The sequence below is a fragment of the Athene noctua genome, chromosome 17 (assembly GCF_965140245.1).
Source record: "Athene noctua chromosome 17, bAthNoc1.hap1.1, whole genome shotgun sequence".
Classification (NCBI taxonomy): Eukaryota; Metazoa; Chordata; class Aves; order Strigiformes; family Strigidae; genus Athene; species Athene noctua.
This window is the reverse complement of record NC_134053.1, coordinates 145,316-168,637: the sequence shown is the minus strand read 5'-3', so window position 1 is coordinate 168,637 and position 23,322 is coordinate 145,316. Positions and strand designations below refer to the sequence as shown.

The 23,322-nt window shown below is 39.2% G+C and overlaps 2 protein-coding genes across 4 annotated transcripts in view; one reads left to right on the top strand and one right to left on the bottom strand.

The window, feature by feature from the left end:
* Window positions 1–23,322, top strand: part of ZNRF3 (zinc and ring finger 3) — a 120,113-nt gene that overhangs the window by 94,000 nt on the left and 2,791 nt on the right. The window contains exons 9-10 of one of the 3 annotated variants that reach the window (XR_012634678.1): window positions 121–309; window positions 8,289–8,589. The exons of 1 other annotated variant lie outside the window; for it this stretch is intronic. Coding sequence is in view for 1 of the 2 variants with exons in the window: in XM_074920937.1 (XP_074777038.1) it covers window positions 121–218 (98 nt within the window). In the remaining variant the exon portion in view is untranslated. Of the gene's footprint in view, window positions 1–120; window positions 358–8,288; window positions 8,590–23,322 lie in introns of those variants that run through there. One more of the 3 variants, XM_074920937.1, reaches the window with a different exon arrangement.
* KREMEN1 (kringle containing transmembrane protein 1) overlaps window positions 4,295–23,322 on the bottom strand; it is a 33,793-nt gene continuing 14,765 nt past the window's right edge. Inside the window, exons 3-9 of the mRNA XM_074920940.1 lie at window positions 22,830–22,921; window positions 15,993–16,117; window positions 15,365–15,518; window positions 11,785–12,117; window positions 11,010–11,168; window positions 9,165–9,249; window positions 4,295–8,311 (exon numbers count right to left, since the gene is read on the bottom strand). Of these exons, the coding sequence (XP_074777041.1) occupies window positions 8,149–8,311; window positions 9,165–9,249; window positions 11,010–11,168; window positions 11,785–12,117; window positions 15,365–15,518; window positions 15,993–16,117; window positions 22,830–22,921 (1,111 nt within the window). The 3' untranslated portion in view covers window positions 4,295–8,148. The remainder of the gene's footprint in view (window positions 8,312–9,164; window positions 9,250–11,009; window positions 11,169–11,784; window positions 12,118–15,364; window positions 15,519–15,992; window positions 16,118–22,829; window positions 22,922–23,322) is intronic.

The window sequence follows — 23,322 nt, the reverse complement described above, 5'->3', positions numbered from 1 at the left end:
GAAGTTGTCCTTCTTGTTTTGGGGGAAAGGACATGGATAGCTGTGCTTCTCAAAATACAGTCCTAGATATACTGAGATGAACTGTAATATATGGTATTTTTTCCTTTTTTAAAATAATAGGTGTATACATGTGTGTACATACCATGCACACACAGAGCCTAATGAAAATTATCATGGTGAAGAGTTCAGAAGTGTTTCTTTCTGGAAGCAACCCATAGTGTTCTGTACCATGACCATTCAACTTTCAGCAAGTGCCACAGATGAATATCCACCAGAAATCAGCTTTTTTAACCTGGTATTGTGTGTAGGGTAAGTCCAGTACTTCACAGTTTTAGCTGCCTTCCGTACTGTCCTCAGGTGTCCTCACCCCGTGTTTTGTGATGTTGCCGCCCCTGGTCACATCTGGCTGATGTTGCTGTCGAGGATGGGGGAAGATTGGTACATTCATTGTGGGAAAACAATGATTACACAGGGAGGAAGGCGAAGATGATGTAGGGCACAGAAGGAAAAATGAAGGGTTAGGAAAGTGGTGCACCCGCATATGCTGTGGAAGAGATGGGGGGGAAGAGCTCTGCCAGGGGAAACGGGGAAAGAAATGCACTGAAGGTGTCTGTGCTGTGGCAGCCCGTAAGGACCAGGGCAGCACCCGGGCTTTTATCTGGCACCCCGGTTATTGGAGGGGGGCAGGTCTTACAAGCACCTGAAGCCTACAGGCACATGAGGAGCTTCCACCTCTGCTGAAAGGCATCCTCGTGTGTTTGGAACCTGCCTGTTCCTTGTAGCAGAGGAACTTAATTCTGGTTTAATTTCAGGTAAAAATATTGTCCTAAAATAAAACTCTTTCGAGGCCTGAGCCAGCATGATGCAGGGAATACAACTGGATAAATCATAGTCAAGCTAGATCCAAGTCTTTGCCTTGGATCATGAAGTCACGGGTCCCGCTGAAGATCAGCACTGTCCAGCGGCAGAGGGCGTGGTTAGACCAGAGGCGCTTCTGCAGACAGCAAGAGATGGGTGCCTGGAGAGCAACCTGCGTGTGTGTGGGTGTGTACACGTACGTATTTGTACGTATATACATACGTATAATACAAATACGTATGTATTTGTGTAACATATGTTTATATGTTGTTGTGTAAACAGTTTGCCTCCACACATTATTTCCCATCCAGTGATACACACACATAAAAAAATCCTTTCCAGTCTCTTCCTCCAGTTTCTTCCTTCTCTCAAAGATTTCCACCTGGTAATTCCCTGGACTTTGCCCTCCTCTCATGGGTGTTCAAGCACACTGCAATTCAGTCACTTCAGAATTCAGCTGAGAAACGAGTCTTGCTTCTTTCTAACCCCCTGTTTCATATGTGAAAACTCCACATTTGGGATGACAGTTGCACTGAAGAGTATCGTTTTGCATTGGACTCTTTGTGGCACGAGGATCAGTTACCATCCTCATCTCTAGTACTGTGGGAAAGTCTGGTCACCCTGAGCGGCTTGGTAATGGAATAGCAACGAGCAGGAGGGAGTTAAGCAGCACCAGCAAGTGCTTCCCAACCAAAGTACATGCCTTTTTTAGCTTGGTGAACAGAATCTTGGTAATTGACAATCATTATATATATGCATTTTTATTTGCAAATTAGTTCATTAAACAACTGCTTAATGAACTTAAAAATAGCACAAAACTTGCCATCTGTGTTTGGCTGATAAGCCTGTGTTGAGGGGTCACGTCTGAGTCTCCTTCCTCTCCCTCCCTTCACCCCTGGTTTGCTGTTGCTGTTTTGTTTTGTTTTCTCACGTCTTGTTCTGAAGCAAACCGTGAGGTGATTGTGCTTTTAAGAACAAGACATGCCTTTACCCCTGCTGTCCCACAGAATGCTCGGTGAGCCCATACTCTGTCTCTTTGAGACAGACAGTTGTGGATTGTTGGCTGAACTTGTATGTGGTATTTAGTGGCATGCGCACGCGCGCGCACTATTCTTGTCTCTTCTTTGTTGTGGCTTTTGTTTAATGACTAAATGTCATTATTTTTTTATCAAAAAACATTTTGATATTTGGCGGGGGGGGGGGTGGTGTCTTTTCACTGTTGAAGTTCAATATTTAAGGAGCAAATCTCTGGTAAAATGAGAGTCCTGTGGGCACTATAAACCTGCGTGGAACCTCCATATGGTTAAACAAGAAAAGCAGGAGCAGACTATTCTTAATGAGATTGTACATTCCAGTAACACTTGGTGTTTCTGTAACACTATCTCATTTTTGCTGTAGCGATATTGGGTACATCTGTTAAATCCTATGACAGCTGTTAGGTAACATTGGTTATTACTTGGGTAGTGTCAAGAGTCCTTAAAAGGATGGTTGTGTTCATACTGTGTGGAGCCAGCCTGGCCTAAGTCTTTGGCCAGGGAGAAAACTGTACCTGAAACCAGATATTTCATCTTGCGATGGAAGCACCGTGCTCCTGTGACGTAAACACTTCATAGAAAAGCGTCTCTTTCAGAATAAAGAACACATTTCCCTCATGGGGATTGAAACTTGCTGAGGAAACAGAAAAAAAAAAAAAAAGGGCAATAATTTCCAGAATAAACAGAAGTGTAAGAGGCCCTGTACCTGAATGACAAGAAAGGAGAGCAGAGTAACTTCCCCTGTATAAGGGGAGGCCCATCCCTTGTGACAGTGGTGTTTCTAAAAGTAAATGAGGATTTGAGTCCTGACATGAAAAGCTGGAGAGAGTTTTGATATCTGACACTGGTATTCAGATGTTTACATAAAATGCAGCTGAAGATTTGAGAGAGTGTAGCATTATTTTGTTCAGAAGGAAGAATTCCATGAGAGATGAATCTTGAAAGAACATGGAAACAGCATTAAATGTTGCTGCAATTAGTAGAGAAAACAGCAAAAGAATTGTTATAGTTACTTCTAAAAGTTTGAAGACATGTAAACTGAAAACTTCAATTTGCTGTTACCTCAGAAATCGCTTCTCAGAGTGGGAACTTATTTTTGTATGTAATCACTCTCAGCATTTTCAGCTCAAGTGTTCTCTTCACAGCAGACAATCCTGCTGTAATCTGCTGGTGAACTGCAGCAGTTTCTGCCTCCTTTATTCAATGCTTCTCTACGCTTTGGCAATACTAGCTGAACAACTCCTGCAGAAATTCACTGTATTCATTTCTTTATAATTATTACTTGCAGCCATTTGCTGCATGCAGGATGACCACATATAAACACAGCACATATTTCAGTGGTGAGGCATTTCAAGTTTGATTCACTCTGTTTTCTTGTCAGTCTTAGTTGGTTCATGTGATAGCCTTTGGATTTACAGTAAGTTGTCTCGAGACTGAAATTCAGAATGCCAAATTTCATCCCAAAGCACAGGTGCTCAGTAGAGTTCAGAATATAGGAGTTGCATTAAATGTATGTGATGGGGGAGGGGGGAGGTGGTGTGTGTGTTATAGAAAAAATGGTGTGGTCTGAAGGCAGTTACATTTTTCACTCTGAAGATCTCAAGGTAGCAGGATGGTAAGGATCATAAATGTCTAGAATAATATTCAGGTGAAACTGTCACTGAATTATTATTTCCTTGGAAGATTGTGAAATACCATTGCTGTGAGGTATTAAGAACTAGTCAGACAAGTGTTTGTCAGGAGTTGTTTATGCAGTTCACCCTTCCTTTAGGCAAAGTGGCGCACTAGGAAAGTCTGTTGGCAGTCCTTCCCGCTGCCTGAGAACGCTTATTAAGCAGAAGATGAAACTGGAATAGCTAGTCATGCTCATTCAGGGACAGCCAAGTGTCTGCTGATGTTTTGGCCTGTAGTCACACAGGCTGCAGATTCAGTGCAGTTTCCAGGGCTATCAGTGAAAATCTCCTATTTATACTATTGCCAGGGGAGCTTGGAATACAGACTTAATTCTTCAGTACCACTGGGTTGTCTGCATGAGCAGTGTGATAGACCTCCTCAACATTGTACTGGCTGCAGAAAATCTGGCACAATCAAGCCCTAAAAAAGGACATGTTAATAATACCTGATTGAAAAAGCAGATGACATGTTTGATGTTCAGTTGGTCCTGAGAGTATATGTATATGAATTTGCAGAATCTGATGAACAGCCTAATACAATTACAAGCTAGAAAGGAGATTCAGAGGAGGAAAGTGTATCTTAACTGTAGCTGTTTCATCAGCATCTATTCTGCCACAACACTGAGTCTGAGTTACCCTCTTCTCAGTGTTCTTCTATCATATATACCAATGATTACTTTGATTTTTTTTTCTATGGTTACAGTGTATAGAAAATTTATTTTTCCCAGAGTGTAAACTGACATCTTTTCTTCCTATAAAATGTTAGCAAGATACAAGCATAATATGCTGTATTAAATAATGCATTTCCTATACATATATAAATATATATATTACTATGGTAACATATCAGACATATTTTTAAATAACACAGTCTCTATTTCCCCCCAACATAACAATATTAAGACAAAAGTACATATAAAATCATTCAGTCAACAAACTAAACTAGTTTTAAAAGTAGATTCTGAATTAGGGAGGCCACTTGTCCAGCTGGCCCCCTTCCACCTGAGGTCCACATGTTCTGTAGGCTGCTGTAACGGACATGCTGCATGAAGTGAGGAGGCAGGCTCACAAACTGCTACGGTGGCAGTGCCAGCGTGAGCACATACCACCCCTGCTCCGGGGCAGACAGCTCTCTTTTTCCTACGGCTTATTGTCCACTTAGCTGTGTTAGCTCACCTCTCTGTGCAACCACCCAATAAAGAAGATCAGAGCCCTCACCTCTGTTAAAAGTAACTCAGGGAAGAAAAAGCGATGGTAATTTTTAACCTGATCAGTTTATTGCACCATCACACAGCCGGTCATACCAACACAACAGTGAGGAGGGGGCCAGAGCAGGGGCTGGAATGCGTGCATATGAGGACGCAGCTCCTCCTGACGGTTTTGTTGTCAAAACAGTTGCTTTTGAAATTGTGGCCAATGTCACATTTGCAGCCTGTCCAGCCTGCTGAGGGAACTGCTAGGTAGGAGGTCAGAAGGCCATTCATATACCATTCCAAACAAATTATTCTTCTGCAGTTATTTTCAATTTGTTGAAGAAAATGCTGTAAATATTGACATCTTGAGTGCCCTCCAGCTGTCAGCACTCAGCTGCTAGTGTTGTAGGGGTATTTCTGTATGCTGAATCATGTGGGATTACAACAGTTGTGCATGTCAGACTTTTCTTCATTCTCTCCCCAAACCCTTATAGCAAAGACCATGAAGTGCCGTGTTAATGGATAACGTATACGTTGGCCATATACCACCACACCACCGAAGCCTCTGTACTAGGAGTGTGAGTGACCACACCACACAGAAAAAATCCACAGCAGAGATCTACCTGCATTTTCTGGTCTCAGGCCTGTATAGTAATAAGCACTACTTAAGGGACACCCTGTCCATGCACTTCTATCTATTGCTCTGTTTCCTAGTATTAGGGGTATGTAGAATCAGACAATCTAAAAGGGGAACATAACAATTTCCTCTCTACTTTTATCAGTGTGTATATCTGTGTACTGTCCAATACCTTATGCTCAGTCACAGTCATTGTTGCCATGGCCAGTTAATCTGCTCTAACTGCTGTTTTTATGGGTCTTCATACAGAAATTGGATAAGCATTCTCTAATAAAGGCGCATGAAATGAGATTTGGTTATTTAAAAAATAGTTGAGCTAAGGGACTGATGCAAAAATCTCAGTTCCTAAATTCTCTAGATTTTGCATTAGTGGCATTAGTCTTTTGTTGTTTTTTATAATGGGCTTTCTCTAATTTCATGGTGAAATTAAGCTCTTTACTAAAGAAGAGAAGCTTAACAGTTCTGGATTTTTTCCTTGTGCAGTAGGTAGAAATCAGTCATGGGGTGCTCCTGATGTTTTTTCAGTTTATCAGCATTAGCTAACTGCTTTATGAATGCCCCTTTGCCTGTGTAACTGCTCAAGAACACCTGATAAGGCAGTTAAACACAAATTTGTCACAAGGTACTCGTAACTTAACTCTTAAGGATGTAGCTTTACACTCTGACTCTCTCCTCCTGGTTAATCAGTGAACCAAATTAAGCATGCTTTGGAAGCAAAGTAAATTGTTTTGCTACAAATCTGTGAGGTAGACTCTGCCTACATAGCATGATGCAAAACCTGACAAAAAGGCAATTTAAAAATTTTTGTTGGGTCTGAAACAGATAATGTTTTTTTGTCCAACCTGATGACACATAAGAGATATTTTACAACTCATCCTGTCTTGATTTTAGGCGATACTGTAATTATCTTTTCCTGTATCCTTTTCAGCAGCTCATGCGAGAAAGTGCTAGATGTGGATATTCCATTTTTTGATACAAACAATGCCATAATTGCTGGCTTAGTAAAGTCTTGTTTCTATTAAGCATTTATTGTGGAATTGTTCAGCTATCTCTGGCAGTCATCTGTGGTACATAAATGGAGCTGGAATTAATTCAGGTAAAAGACTAGACTACAATGTCAAGTAAGGCATGATGTTTCACTGTTTAACTCTTAGATACCCTATTTTTTCAAGGAAATCTGTAGACCACATGAAGGGGTTGTATGTTAAAAACAGAAGAACAGATACATAATGAATTTAAACTCTGTGACAATTTCCATACTTCTCTTAGTTATCTTCTGTAGATGCATTTAATAGTTGTTCTCTGACCACAGACTGCTGGTTTATGTTTAAATGGATACTTATTCCTTTTCTCTTAACCAGAATTACTGTACTTTAATGGCTCTCACTCAGTTTCCTCTAACTTAGTTTGAGGAGCTGCTCACTGAGTAAACTTTTTCAGTCAATTTATCTGACTCCTGTATGGTCAGTTTTTCCTAAATATCTTGCTGAGGCTGAAAGACTCACTGTTGATCCCTGGTGGTGGGAGGAGAAATCTGAGCATCATAGGTGGACAGATATTCTACCAAAGAGAAAAAATAGTTAATGCTGTCTGTTGCAATCAAAAATAAATTATTTCACAGATCAGATCTGCACTGATGTTTTAGTTCTTTGACAACTGAGGGCATTAATCTTAAAAATGCAGTTCAGTTGAATTTTGCAGGCAAGCAGACAACTTTTTCTTCTCACAGGTAATTAGTGCAACTGTTAGGTACCTGTTTAGATGCACAGCCTGGCATGGGTGAGTTGTTAGTAGGAGGCTACAACACTGTAAATAGCTCAGGCTGCTGAGATCAGTATCTTTAACTTCAGAGTAAGAATTTGTGTTAGTCAGCCTTACTGTTTAAAAATTCCATGGATTTACAGTTTCTTTGGCCACTTCTTTAAGAAGCCTTAAGGTTATATCCAAAATGAATGCAGGACTTCAAACTAGAGTTAAAACAGTTTTTTAAAGGAACACTGTGAATATGAACAAAATTATCATAAACAACAGTGAATGATGGGTCAGACATAGTCATTTAAAAGGTCTTGCTCATGCAATTGGTAAGCATTACTCCATCAAAACTCACATTTGCAGCTGAAACTCCACAAGGTATTTGCCTCCTGAATGTGATTTGATTTTTGTTTGTACATCTCTGCTTATAGAAACAGAAAATGTATAAACAGCTGAGCACTGGGCAGTCAGGCTGATAGTTTCTCAAAGTCTTTGACTCCCATATGACTATATAGCACCATTTAGACATGTTTTATATTAAGGTCAATAAGCTCTGGTTGCTGTGGCAGCTGAACAGGTTATCAGTATCTACCTCTGTCTTCAGCCTTGAGAATAAAGGCACTAAAGTAGCCTGATTCAATACAGTGATACAAGAGAGCAGGACACAGTAAGTCCTCAACCTGCAGATAATCATTCAATTACTTTGTCAGGGGTACAGGACATTTTGAATTTTACAGGTTGTTACATGTATTAAGTGCATTGGTTTAAAGGCAGTAATTAACAGCCCTACAGATTTGATGAGCACCAGGTATTTCAAAACTATTGCCGCAATTAAATCTGTTGTCACTAGTATATCCAAGAGAACAGCAGAGAGGCAAAGTCACTCAAACGCCTTTGGAAATGGACTTTTTGGAAAACAAGTATGAGACTGGGAGAAAAAAAGATTATTCCCAAGTCACCTGGATTTTAAGAAGATTAATTCTTCTAAAATAAAAGACACTTCAGTTCCCCACTAGTGGGTTGCAATCATCTTGTTGACTTCGAAGCTTTTTCTTGAAGATGGATATCGATGTGGATGGCTGGTAAAATATACTCCAGATCTCGCCAGCAGTAGTAACCTCACTGGAATCTTCTATTTCAGTTGCAGATGGTATCTGATGGGATCTAGGAAACAAGAGTTAATCCAGTGTAAGTGCTGAGGTGCCTGGGAAGCTGCTGTATGTCTGCATTACTGCTACATTGGGAATGCTAGCATCTTCCACTACCTCTGTGACGTTTTTTCTTTCTACCTGCTGCACAGTTGTGTAAGTTTTTGGAGCTTTTGTTGGTTGTTTCTTGACCAAAGGAAAAGTTAGGCGTTCTGCTGCTAGCTAAGTGGTCTGTACATATTCTATCACTAATTGCTATTAATATAAATTAATCTCCTTGTATATTTAAGCCTGTTTGTGGTATGTAAATAAAATATTAAACATTTATAATTTGCTGATAACTCACCCATTATTTTACCCAATAAGTGTCCATCTGGAGGACACAAAAATTACTTGCTATAAGTGTAAAGAAATACAGTAATAAAATTATGTTGTTGCTAATAGGCAAAAAAATTATGCTGGTTAAAAAAGTATTAACTAGCCTATATTTACCTTTTTTCCCCAGTTCCCCAATCTAGGATGAGGTTTTATCATAATTTGACCTCTTCCCACCAGTGCTAGATGTCTGATTACATTTTCCTCTTTGCTAAGTAACATCACTCAGCGTGAGAAATCTTTTTATTCCTTTACAAACCAATCTTATCAAAACAAGACCAAAAGAAACATTCTAGCAGCAAATGCTATCCTAACTGACTGGAAAGTGATTTAAGATGTGCTTATTTAGTATCTTTTATGAAGATACAAATACATAATATATAACTTGGTTTTAAATATGACCAATCTGACAGAAGGCAGAGAAATTAAGTGTACCAGGTTTGGTACAGAGCTGAGATGTCAATTCTCCAGGAAGAGTTTTGCTTCATACTCACCTCATGGTAATGTGAAGAAATATCTTTGCTATTATGGCTGTAACACTTAGGATGAGCAGTGCTGTGAGACTATATATTGTCCATTCTGTAAAAAAGAGGAGAGGGAGGAAGAAAGAGAGGGGAGAGGAGCTCTCAGTACATTCATTTCCTTACAGTTTTTAAATTAAGAATATTGCACAAAAGAAACACATAGCCTTCTGATTGTTTAGCCAAAATTGTAGTTTGAAGATGCCTTAAACCTTTAACTATTTTCTGAAAGGACTGGCAGAAACTGTGTAACTGTCAGTCAGACCTGTTTTTTCCCATGCAGGAGTGCTCCCTGTAAAATTGGAAGTTGGAAACAGACTAAACACCATACTGGAATATATGCTACCAGTAGTAACTGTTTGCAAGGACATGGCCTAGTTTTATATCAGTAATTATGTAAGTAATCACCAAGTATGGGGTTTTTTCCTTTCTAGAGTCTACTGAGACAGGTGATCAGGATTTGTGGTCTGCTATTACCTTACACTGAAGTCTCTTAGTCATTGTATTTTACATTTCAGTTTAGTTCTCGTTGTACTAGCAAGTCAAGAAGGACTTAAAGAACAGCCTGACACCTTGCAACATTTGAACTATTTAAGAGATGAGGGCTTAAACGAAGCTGAATTCTAAATTTTTAGATCAACTTTTCATTTGGACTTCCATAATTTTGCAGTGGGAGGCTACAGCATGTCGAGATGGGAAAAGGGATGGCACTAGAATGTAACTGGTGTATTTAGCACACTGAACAGCCATGCAAGGACCTTGAATTATTAGAACTGGAAAAAGGCCATCACCTTCAGAAGTCCTAAAGCTCAAAGTAACAAAAAAAGGAAGCGTAAGTTCCCTCACATCCAATGTCCCTTCCTAAAAGCATTGACTGTTCATGAGGATTCAACAGTATTTTCATAACTGCTTAAAATCCAAGGGTGCACTTTCATCTTAGGTCAGTATGCCCAAGGTAGTTTAACATTAGGCAGCTTAAATGTAGCTGTGGTAACCTGGGTGCTAGCCTGGGCCTAATGCCAGAATGTCTGCTCCCAGTCCTAGGCATGTTCTGCAGCCTGGCTAGTTCAGGTTATGCAGCTCATCTGCAGCCATGTCTTCATGCTTCACGTTTGGAATGCAGACAGCTTCAGGACTATAGAATGCTTAAGAGTGTCCACAGTGCGATTAAGGCCCAGCTTCAACGATACATAAGAGCAGATGCCCAGGGTAGTTTAAAGATAGGAGAGACCAGTAGTGATATTCACCAAAAGTATACTCATTTCCAATCTTCAGTTATTTACAACTCAACAATTTCCTGAATGAAGTGATGTCTTGAAGGTGACTAGACACATGACAGATCTCGGTGGCATCTCCCCTGCACCCATTAACTTGCTTCATCCTTATCTAGCCCTTTTTGTATTATTGCTGTAGCTTCTGTGAACTGGGATAACTGGGATGCATCCAGCATTCAGGCTCTTCCGGACTCTACAAAAGCTTGCTCTTTCCAGCACCTTTTGCCACCTCTATGGTATGCACTGGTTACTGAAGCTGATTCTAGTAAGGAGGCTTCTCTGACTCACATCTTGTTCTCCTGTGCTTTCATTCTCAAGGACTCACCACCTTCACACTATTTCTAACTCATTTATGCTGAGAAATTAGTTTTGAAAAGTAATGAGAGCAGCACAGTTAGTGGTAATTAGACTAAATGAAAATTCATCTATTAGTAAGAGGCACAGTGGATCAGATAATGTGGAGGAGGAAGCAAAGGAAATAGTGACTCTAGTTTGTGCCTTGGCAAAATGTCTTTCCTGTTTCCACATTTTCTTGTAATATTACCAGGCATGGAGCTACTAGGATGACTTGGACTCGTTGTGATGACATAAAGTATCTTTGATGACCGGGCTGCATTGATGCTGAGATTTCCTTGTTCATTTATCTTCTCTGAAAGCGTCTGATTCGTTGGAATCTTGTTTTGATGCACATTGTCCTTCACAGCTGAAAACACAAGAGTATGATTACAGTAACAATTTCTTAATAGGTATAATTGGATTTTGTTTTGTGCTTTTAAACAGACATGTGCTGCTCTCTGGTTTACTTAGAGAACTCCAATAATCAGATTATGTCTGATGCCAGAAAAAGCCTGTACTTCACCAAGTTGAGGTTCTCATAATTTTTCTGGAAGCTAATTGTTAATATTAACAGTAGGTACAACTCAAGGACTAGAATGTTTTTTCCTGATGACTTTCAATCTGAGTGGAACAGACTGTTGGAAAGAGCCAAGATGAACCAAGATGCAGATGGACTGCTGTTTTTTTAGTTTGTTTCAGCTCTGTCATTTTCCAATCTGTTTTGACAGGTAGGTATGTATAGGATTGAATTTTTGAAAATTTAAATTTATCTATTTATGACATAGCTGACTGGAATGTTCCAAACTGAGAGAAATTTTAGTGAAGCTTTTACCCACTGAGCAGTGGCAACAAGATAGATGAAACACCTGTAGACATGAGAATTAAAATATCTGCTCTTTTTTTGCTACTTCAGAAATCTTCTGTGTGAATTAAATGCTTTAACAGCTCATTGAAAGGTAGAAACAGCAAAGTTAGCCTCTCACCTCTATATCTGATAGCAAATCCCTGGGCCTGATTGATTTCATCTGAGAAAAAGTACAAAATGACAAAATCCAAAGAGATGTTAAAGGTGTGGGGAGGCCGGTTCTTGCCATTAAAACGAGCTAGAACATGATAGGTATAGCCATCCAGCAATTCCACCATATCTGTAGCATCTTTGATTTCAAAAAGGGCAAAGCTGAAGTGGATTCGAGATGCTCCTGGAACTTGTATGGTCCAGTAACAGACTTTGCCTGTGCCGTATGTGTCGGGAAAATCTGGGGAATATATCACAGCTGTAGCAGAAGTGTAATTCCCTCCACAGGCACCAATAAGAGCTGTGAAAAGGAGAGGGAGAAAAATGAAATAACAAGGTTATACATTCATTATGCACAGCTTTAGCACTCCATAGATTCTAATACCCAAATGTGACTTGAAGGTACAGACCTGCTACGTGAGCAGGATGTGCTGTCTCTCAGATTGGTATTCTTTACCTTTAACAGCACAGCCGTTCTGTTGCATTGGCTTGAGACACACTTGATTGCTCCAAGACCTATGTATCAATCTCAAATACTGATACTATCCTTTGTCCTTGTAGGTAACCATGTACCCTCTTCTGCATCCATGAAGGAACAGGATAAAAGCTAAATGACTGATTCAGGGACTTCTACTCCATCCCCATCAGGCAGGCAGGCAAGAGGATTAGTGACTCTAACTCTCACTTGTTGAATTACGGAAATTGCTTCGCAGCCTTTTCAAACTGAAAAAATGAATCTTCACAGAATAGCTGAGGTTGGAAGGGACCCTTTCCTTGCCTAGTCCAATCCCCCTGCTAAAAGCAGAAGACATTGTCTAGTAGTGTTTTGAGTCTCCAAGGATGGCAACTCCACGGCCTCTCGGGGCAACCTCTTCCAGTGTCACCCTCACCATAAAAAAAATTTTTTCCTTATATTTAAATGGATTTCCCTGTATTTCAATTTGTGCCTGTTGCCTCTTGTCTGTGCATTAGATAACACTGAGGAAGGTCTGGCTTCCTCTTTACACCCTCTCATCAGTTATTTATACAAATTGAAAAGTTTCTCAATGCTAAACTATCCAAGACTCTCAGCTTCTCCTTGTATGAATGATGCTGTAATCCCTTAATCACCTTTATGGCCATTTGCATGTGCTTTTTAAGCATCCTGTCTTTTGATCTTGTCCAATTAATATATGACCTTAAGTAACTTGAAAAACATCCTATTATGAATTCCAAAGAAAATATTTTAGATTCAAAACAAGTACACACCCAGTAAATCTTTATATTGCTTGACAACTATTGAGATTCCCAGTGCAAACTTACTTACCAATTAATCCAGAGACAAACTCAAATGCCAGCTAACTGACTTGATGCAAACCAAATATACACATATATAACTTTCTAAATGTATAAAGGTATATATGCAAATATATGTATTTCTATATATCCCCTAAATATATTTTATTTTTTTAAAATGTGTATTTCACAACAAAACTGTTTTGATCAAGAGTTATCACTCCCCCATATCATAGGCTGGAGGACTGAAGAATCAAAGTAGATTTTTCCTGCAAGATCAATTAAAGCCCTGTAATAGAGGGCTGCGAGAATGGAAATAAAGGAAGTGTTTTGAACAAGTGTCTCCATTTTCACAGGCCTCTGAGAGAGAGCTTTAATAAATACAAATTAAAAGGGAGCTGGAGGAACGAGGATAAGAAGTAGTATATATCTGCCAGAAAAATCACATGAAAACATTTCCCTCTCTTTCTGGAGCAAGGCCTGATCACAGCCCGAGCAAACCTCACACTTCAGTGCTGGAGCATGAAAGACCTTATAGAGGAACAGAAAGAATACTAAAGAAGAATAGAAAGAATGTGAAAGGCCCCACAGAGGTACTAAGGCCCACAGAGGAATCTGTGTTTGGCACTTACTCCATGCTAACAGAGTAAGTGATTTAATTGTATAGATAGAATTGTTTGAATAGATACAGTAGATTGACAGAACTGAAATTTGTCATTGAGATATCAAATTTCCTCTTTGTGAATGGCTTATAGGCATTGTTACATTTGGCTTTGCTGTTTGTAATTATTGAATCACAAGATATTCTTCAAACAATATTAACTAAGTACGCCAATGACTAGTGCTCCACAGATGCCTAACAAAGTACAGCCTCGCCCCATATGGAATGGAAAGGCTTTCCTTCTCTGATTTCCTTCTAGAGCCGCCAGAGTTCTGTGTTGTGGCTCTGAACGTTACGGCTTTAGGCTGTGCCAGTAGCACATAAACACATAAGGTTGATGGTGTATGTTGGGAGGTGTGTGTGTACAGGGATCAGGGTGAAGGTTCTGAGGGTGTGACGTAACCTGGAAAAGAAGATTGAGGTGCACAGGTGTTGCTCATCAGCAAAAGAAAATAGGTGGCAGTTACCAGAATGACCTCTCTTACCTGGCCATAGCTCTCTCCCTTGCTGTTTACCAGAAAAGACAGTGCAGGTCCTCAGGGTAACATCTTGCTGAGCCCTCAGTCATTCCAGAAAAGGAAAGCTACAAAGGAAGCCTTTATCCATTGAGGAGTTTGGAGGCCAAGAGCAGAAGGAAACAGAGGATGCCGCAGCGTGAAGCTACATGCTGTCTACACTGAAAGCAACATGCAACTCTGGTGCATCTTTTCGTATCTTGGGGAGAATCTGAAAGTGAGCAGAGTGACTAATTCCTGTCTCAACAGAAATGTTTTTCTGTCTTGCTAGCTGGGAATCAGAATTTTAGAGTAAGGAGATGGGAAGTTTGATTGTGTGTTCAGAAGGTGGAAAATTACACTACTTTTAGTTCCAGAAGTTTATAACTAGATTTAAAAGGTAGCTTCTACATCAGAGGCAGTTAAGATCTGAGAAGCAACAATACATCGGTGCATATTGTGAGCTTTCCCAGCATTCCTGGATGTACTGAGAGCCTGTATGGCTGACAGACGACTGGATACTCGTACCATTAACCTGTGAAGTTACATAGCTGGCACTGGTATGTATACTGAAGAGTAGAAAGGAGGATTTCTACATATAAATTATTAAATCAGTGATGGCAATAATAGCAATCTAACTTGTTTGTACTTTTGCAGTACACTCCTCTGTCTCAATTCTACTACACTGCTTTGTGTTGTGTTAACCGGGTTATAGCAAGTCTCATCGGGTTTAATAAAAAAACCCAAGTTGGCGTAGACTGAAATTCTGAGGTGGCTCACTTAATCATATATCTACTCTCTGGTAAGATCTGAAGGACTCTTTCCGTGACATGCTGTTTGTGATAGCTGAGTTAGTACCATTTGTGGGGAAGTAAGAGACAATCTTTGGAGCATGAGTCAGCTGCCTGAGCAGGCATCATTTCTTGGAAGAGCTATTTCGCATTATTAATGGATGTGAATTTTATGCAGAAATGGAAAGCAGCTTTATTTTATACTGAAATTAGGTGTTTTGCTGTTTTGTGTGCAACAGTTCTCATTGCGTTTAAACCCTTTTCCCTAATTTGCTAAGCATTTGAGGCCTCTCCTTTGGGAAAAGCTGAGCCTGTTTTGATACTTACTGTCAAAAAGAATGACTCTGCCATCCCCACCACAAGGCTGAGTATGGTCTCCAAAGCAAACACTGTTGCATTCCGTACTGGCTGCCTCCCCGTATCTCCAGTAGTCGGGATTATTTCCACAGAAACAAGCATAACCTGATTCCATGCCTGCAAACTTTGACAACAAAGATGCATGAGGAAGGGAGGGATAATATTTAAAGGAGTGACAGCAGGAGGTTGTATGAGCAAGAAAGCTGGCAGCAGAGTATGTGTGTTTTGGGGAAGTATGATTAGTCAGAGGTCCCATGACAAACTGTTTTTGTTTGAGCTGTCAGAATGTTACTTAATGACATTTCTCATTACTTAAGAAAGTTGGAATGGAGGGCATTTAGGGTACTCTATCACTCATAACTGCAGTAAGCAAGCTACTTTCTTCTGGCATCCTGGCATTATTCATTGGTCATCTGCCCAGGCTGCTCTGGATGCAGAGGGAGAGCTAGATCCCCTGGAGTGGCAGTAAGACCTTTGATCTAAAGGTAAAAAAAAAAAAAAAAAAGCAGGGAGGAGGAGAAATACGATCGAGAGCTCTAGGCATATTGCCATCTTTTGTCTTTGAAAGCATTTTGTAAATGTATGTCAAAGAAATCACCTTAAATTGTTGACTTCGGCAGGAACTGATGCATGTTTGGATAGTAAGTTTATTGGAGGTCTCACTGGTGCCAGTCAAAGGTGGTGGCTCTCCATGATCCTTGTAACACCCAAGGTTCCCTGGCACTGGCAAGAATAACAGACAACAGTCATTCTAAAGGTGTGCCTGGAAACACCCAAGACACAGACCACTTTATGCACTGCCTGGTTACTAAGCAGCTCTCTATATGTTCTTGTCTTGATTTTGCAGTATGGAAAATGTTACTCTGTGCTAGATCCCTGTCATATTTTCTAAGCATGCCCAGGGATAAATGACAGGTGGTGAAATAGCATCATATCTTCTTAGCAATATACCTGCTATACTGTGTAGTTCGTTTCTGTAAACTGCAGTAATATAGACAAGATAAATACTGGTTCACTTCTTCTGATAGACAATTAAAAAAAAAAAAAGGCATTAAGTAGGTTCAGAGGTTTTGACTACAATCATGCATATTCTAACAATGTAAATTAAACAATGTGATTTCTGTGTGATCTTCAAAACAATGATGTTCTGGAAATTTTCTGAATAGGATATTTGATGAAGGGAACCTAAACTGTTTTAGGACAGAGTCTGGCAAGTTTTACAGGAGAGATTATATACTTATATAGGAGAACTTCCTAATATTTAAAACTTGAACTCTGATATGAAGTCAAAGTATCGTATTTTATGGTCTGTACACGAGATTCAAAATGAGCGATATTACTTTTAAAAAGAAACGTGTAGTTATACTGTACTAATACAATGTCTCAAGGCTCCTTGGTCACTGAGAGCTCAGAGAGTTTTCCCCCTTCAGTGCATAGTTTGTCCCGTTTCTGGGTTTTTTTGCACTTTTCATCAAAGCACTGGAATTTAGCCATGACTACTAGAGGGAGGATGTGGGGTACAATATAGTGCTGTGCCAATGGCATAAAATTATCCTTTGCCTACTTGTCATATCTGTTCACATGGAATTAAATCTATTACCAGCCCTGTGGACAGACTTTTTTTATCCCTGTGCCAGATTGACAAGGATTATTTCTTGTCCACCTAGCCTCCCCAGCTTTGCATAACATGTGATGCAATCAGAGAACTGTATGAGTTTTACTTATATAGTCATTTTTATTTCAGTACCTAGTAAACTCTGAACTCTCTCTTGCTATCATCTTGTGGCACAGCACTGTTTCAGGTTTTTGATTTACCAGTAGGGTTGGGTGGGGAATGCTGGGTTTGGGGTTATCCAGCCTCTGATGCCTGATAGTATCTGGATTAGTTGTTTTGGGGCTCTGTTTGAACTAGCCATCTCTTGTACAGGTGGCCTTTTTGTCTATCAGATAAGCTGTGTGTTAGTGAACTGCTTCTACATAATTGTACTTTCACATAAATACAATAGGAATGCAATGATCCTTTTGTACTGAGCAGTCTTGTACAGTAGTCCTGAAAGTATCTCTTCACTGGATTCTGGAAGGCCCATTTCTGGGATTTCTTATATGTGTCCACGTGTAGCAGCCATTGAAGTAATACCTTGAATTCAGAACTTCTATCTGTCTAACAAAGATGGTCTTGTCCCTGTTCTTTTGGAATATTATATACTGAGCTGGTAAACTGATGTCAGTTTACTGTTAAAATCTGAATCATCCTGACATCTGGGACAGTTAACAGGTCTGAGAACTTGCTCCCAGATTTAGGCTATATTGCCTATGGCAGCTTCCTTATTTTGAGGAAGAGGGTTAGAGTATCTATTAGTGATCAGCAAATATACTGGCATGTATATGATTATACTCTTAAGGGGGATGATTATAGTATATAAAGAAGAATTAATGAAGTTGGGAAGAAGATTCAAGTATGTATAATGCTTGAATAATTAGATAAATATTGTTCATAAAATAAATTTGTTTTCTAAGAATTATACAGTTTCAATTATAAATGCTTGCATGGAGTTATGGCTTTGATATGCCCTACAGCAACATGCGTGTAAGTACCAAGACTTCAAGTTACAGCCTGGTTTAACATACCTCTGGAAATCCCCGTTTGCAGCCCCACCCCAGCTGAGTACAGCTGGGCAGATAACTCTCAGAGTGCTCAGTTTCTTGTACAGCACATGATTTCAATGCCCTGAAAAAGCTTCCTAGCTAACCAACCTAGATCATTCTCATAGGATACCTGGGATTTTCTAAAAACTCCTGTTATATATAAACAATTTGTTTTAAAAGTACCTTTATTGGTGAGATCCTTCAACGCTGTTTCCAGAGGATTAGTACTTCAGTATGTTCCATGCTAAGAAACCAGCCTGAGTAATTTGAAAACTTCTCACATTTTGTAACTAAATCAAGCATATCATTTGTGTACATCCTAAAGCTTAACTAGTCTCTAGCCCAACAGTAAGTGGCAGTTTCTATGCCAGTGCCCAATGCTTTGAATTACTTTGATAGCAAATGAACAAAGTCGCTCAGCTATAAGCACTTTAGTAGTCCCACATCAAATATATGATTAAACACTCTTCTGAACTCTGACAACACACACAAAAAAATTACTCCTGTATATGCATATATGATTTAGATATGCCAGTTCTTTCTATGGCTACCTGATGGTTTGGTCCTAAACCTGAGACACCACTGAGTTGCTACTGAAGGGTAATCAGAGTACATAGTATAAGCATAATAGTAGAGGGGAGACCATTTGTAATCTGAGTTAGAGAAGATCTAATTGGCAAACACTGCTTTTATATTGGATCCACGGTGATCACAGATTACTGTTTTTTCAACTATATTTCTAGTCTATTACAATAATATGCTTCTCATTCATACTATATTAAACTGAATCAGGATGTATGCATAGGGAGCTACTCAACATAAATCTGAAAGAAGATAGGGTACATTCGTGTATGTGGAGCAGCTCTGCAGAAAAGGCCCTGGAGGTCCTCGTAGACAGGGAGCTGAACAGGAGCCAGGAGTGTGCCAGGCATCAAAGGCGGCCAACAGGCCTGTATTAAGATGAGCACTGCCAGAGATCAAGGGAAATGTTTGTTCCTCTACTCGGCACTTATTAGGACCACATCAAGACAACTATGTTCAGTTTTGGGCCCACCAGTGCAAGCAAGACATTAATTACCTGAAGCAAGTTCAGCAGAGAGCCAAGATGCTCAGAGGACTGGAGCACTCACCCCATGAGAAGAGGCTGAGGGCTGGGGCTTGTTCAGCCTGCAGAAGAGAAAGCTTTGGCAGCACCCCCCAGCAGCTCTGCAATACCTGCATGGAGGTTGTCACAACGATGGAGCCAGGGTCTTCACAGTGATGCATTTTGGACAAGAGGTGAGGAGCTTAAGTTGAAACATGAGATGTTCAGGCTGGATATAAGGAAAATCTTTTCACCATGCTGGCAGTCAAGCACGGGAACAAGGGGCCCAAAAGGAGTGCGCTCTACGTCCCTGGAGGTTGTCATGGCCTGACCAGATAAACATAGCCTAATCTGACAAGCTGAATAACTTGGTCTGATCTCAGAGCTGGCTCTGACTTGAGCAGGACTAGATGACAGCCTGAGGTCCCTACCAACCTAGGGTATCCTATACATCTATATATAAAGCAACAAAGAAAAGTATTTCTAGACGTAGTGACTGTTTAGCTACTTGGACCTTCAAAAATTTCCAACATAATCTTTTGCCTTAATTTGCTTTTAATGTTCAGCCTACTAAAGAAGTTTGGCAAAAATGAGGTAGTCGGTGTTCTGCAATTACTGTCGATGCTAATCAGTGATGTCTTACTGTTACATTGTCTCACCCATTTCTATCTATTTGTTCTCTTGTGCTCTTGGTCGTCTCTTTTGTGCAAGTACGCTATTTTTCTTTTAAGCAGCATCTGACATAATGAGGTCCTGGCAAACACCAGACCTTCCGCATATTATATGTTAGGGCATGTGTACTACAACACGGAATTAATCTTTTTGAGCTCAAAACCATGTTCCAGCTATATACATCTATCTCTCTTTCAAGAGCCTCCTAGCTTCTTGCAATGGTAGCGTGCACCAGTATACTGTCTCAAATTGTGTGAGCTACTCTCTTTGTTCTTGTGTTAAAATGTATACAAGTCAAATCTTAGAGTGATCAGTACAGCTCTGTATAACTTACCTGGCTCTGCCATTTAACACTTCACCAAGATTTCAGTCAAATTTATTGCATGACATACATGCACGCAGGAAATATGATTCCGATAATGAAATCTGTTTATGTTAAGAGACTCATGCTGGCCATAAACATGGAGATGCAATTAAGTGGGACAGCAAGCCTTCCTTTCTTTTACCTTTTAGGAGCATAAGCAGTTATTTCCTTTGAATTTCAACTTAACCTCATTAGCAAAGAGACCAAAAAAGTCAGGCATAGCTGCAATGTTGCAAACAAACCTTCTGAAGCATTCGGTTCTGAATTCTCCATGTGAGATGCACATGTTCTCTCAGGACTCAGTGCTGCCTTCTTGCCTTTTATTTTGCTTATGTTCATTCCAGTCTGCTTAGCAGACAAGCCATTAGGAAGAGGAGAAGAAGAAAAGACTAAGCTTCTGCTGTGGTAACTACCACTGTCTGCTGTGATTATGCCCATCCATCCTCATCTAACATTGCTAAATTCTGTATAGCGTGTTTACACATGCAGAATACCAGAACACGTTTCTGAATGAAACATTTAGTGTTACGTATATTAGTGAACGAGACACATGATATAATCATGTGAAATCATCATCATCATAATGAAAACTTCTTAACTGTAGATTCTTAATTATTGTGAGTCATTGCATGCAAATCTCTCTAGGCAATCAAGACGCTTCATGTTGTTGGCACTGTAGTGGTATTATGTGGGTATAGTTTATAGGTAAATTGTGCTCCAGATACTTGTCTTTTCTAGTAATAAATATGATTATGGAAAATAAGCTTATTTTTTTGGAAAAGACAACAATTTTTTTACTTCTCTAAAAATTTCAAATAAGATTTCTTTACACAACTGCTTTCTTGCTCCATCACAAAATTTAGTTTTGTTTTATGCACTTCGCAATTTGGTTTTGATGGTCCTATGATTTAGCATCATGCTTACTGAAAACAGAAAACCTGGTAAATAATAGAAGGGTTTTTTTATTTGCACAGCTTCATAAACCATGAGGTTTGTATTAAAGACTTGGATGGGCTTGCAATGTACAGTTTGTTCTAAATTGCTGCAATTCCTTTTTATAGTATCCAGTTTCAGTGCAATGCTTGAAGCAGCTGCTACTGGTCAAAAGGACATTTTGTAAATTTAAGTCTGGATTATCAGTGCAAGTAAGTGTCCAAGTTTAAATCCTCTGCTCCCCACCACAGAGAAAATGAGTGAGGCTGGTTTAAAAAAAGGACCCTTTGTGTAGAACAAATGGAGTGGAGAGAATTTGCCTTTCAGCTTTTTTACCGGTGCCATATCCAGAGAGTTTGTTAACATCTGTGGTCTTTAAAGAAAATGCAAATTCTTTCATTTTAGACCAAAATAAATTTCTTAATTAGGAGGGTCATGTTTCCTAAACAGGACCTTGTATATTAGAAAAATAAGAGTAAGATGTCCTCTGAACAATAAGGATTGGAGTGCTGAATGATTTTACGTTATTTAAATTAGGCTTCTTAATCTGTATTTAAGTCTAGGTAAAAGTCACCTGACTTAAGGTCACACTTATGTGTTTGTTTGCCTAGCCTGAAGAGGTGAATCACTCACATTCACAAAAAAAGAAAACCGTGGACAAAGTAAAAAAATTACTTTAGATCCATTTTTCTTTGTTTGGTTTTCTCTTCTTAACTTCAAGTAAGGAATGCACTTCTTTCAGTCAAAAGTATACCTACATAAGGACAACTGCTCTGATGCTTAACAGGATACACATAAGCAAGTTATCCCTTAGAAATAGAGAGTACTTGCACAGAAGTTAGGAAAGTATGTAGAGGCATTAATGATTAGACTTAATAAAATGTGTAGTTATGGTTGCTTGTTAACATGCAAAACTAGAATAACTTTTTTAATATTTAGGCATATTTTAAAGAATGTTGTTCTTAGCAGTTTGTCCTGGAGCATTCAGAAATTAAAATTTTGGAACATGTTGACACAAGTCATGACAAAACCTCCACATTTTGGACAAGGTAGATAATAGAACAGATTAAAATTAAATACTAATAAATACTGGAAGGAAGCTTCAGGTGAATAGCTTGTGAACTATCTGTTAAAAAAAATTTCTAACAAAGTCCAGTTTGAGGTTTCACAGCAATGCTAATTATATGCACCTGCGAGGAACAGAATTCTAGCCCAGAGCTCCCATATACCAAACAAAAAGCCACCTTACCCCTATCTCCTCTCATACTGCCTATTTCTTCCAAAGAATCCTGTGTATGATATGTTATACACATTAAATTAATGCCATCCACTTTACAAGCTAATTGCAAATGATGGACACATATACCTACCTTGTAAAAAAATTAATGAATAATTTCCTATTCATTTTTGTCCTCTGGATTTTAATAAATATCTCTATGGATTCAAAAAGCTAGCAATACTTTGTAAATTTTGAATGATTCTCTGTCTAGTATTATTTGTAAATAATATAATCCAGTAATTCTGAGGTGAGATGAAAAGGACTGCAATAGAGGAATGATTCAGTAAGCTTGTCATTAACTCTAGAGACCCATTTAAAATATTGCTTAGTCTGCATATGGAAATAAGATGACTGGCCTTATCCTAGTTTCTGTATGAAAATCACTACCCACTGTTGTATAACTGCCAATCTCTGTTCAATAGAGATGCAGGCCTAAAAAACTGCATGATGCTCTTACTTCGGCAGGATGGAATCTCACAGTATTTCCAATATATTCCATCCTCATGCTCTGCAATGTAACACCATGGGCTGACATCTCCATCAGGGTTCCTGAAAGAGAAAAATAAAGTGAAAAATCATCAAATATTTCCAGAAACCACATAAAAATAAATCTCATTAAGCTTCAGCATCATCACTATTTTTGCTCTAATAACTATTGAATATTTAGCCCATAACTTACATACCAATAAAAATGCAAAACTGATCAGGAAGTTCAGAGAGCTTTGGTTATTACTGTACACAGCAAGCATAAAATGCTAGTAATGTCTAAAACATAACTTCTTTTAAGTCTGAAAGGTGCCAAGCTATTTCTGGACAGTACTGAGACAGAGGAAGATTTTCCAGTCCCACATCCTGCGTGCAGGTTCCTTAGACTACTAAATTTGATTTTTGCCTTCGTTCAAAATAGCCCAGACTCCAACTTTCTGTATGTATGATGATGAAAACATTTA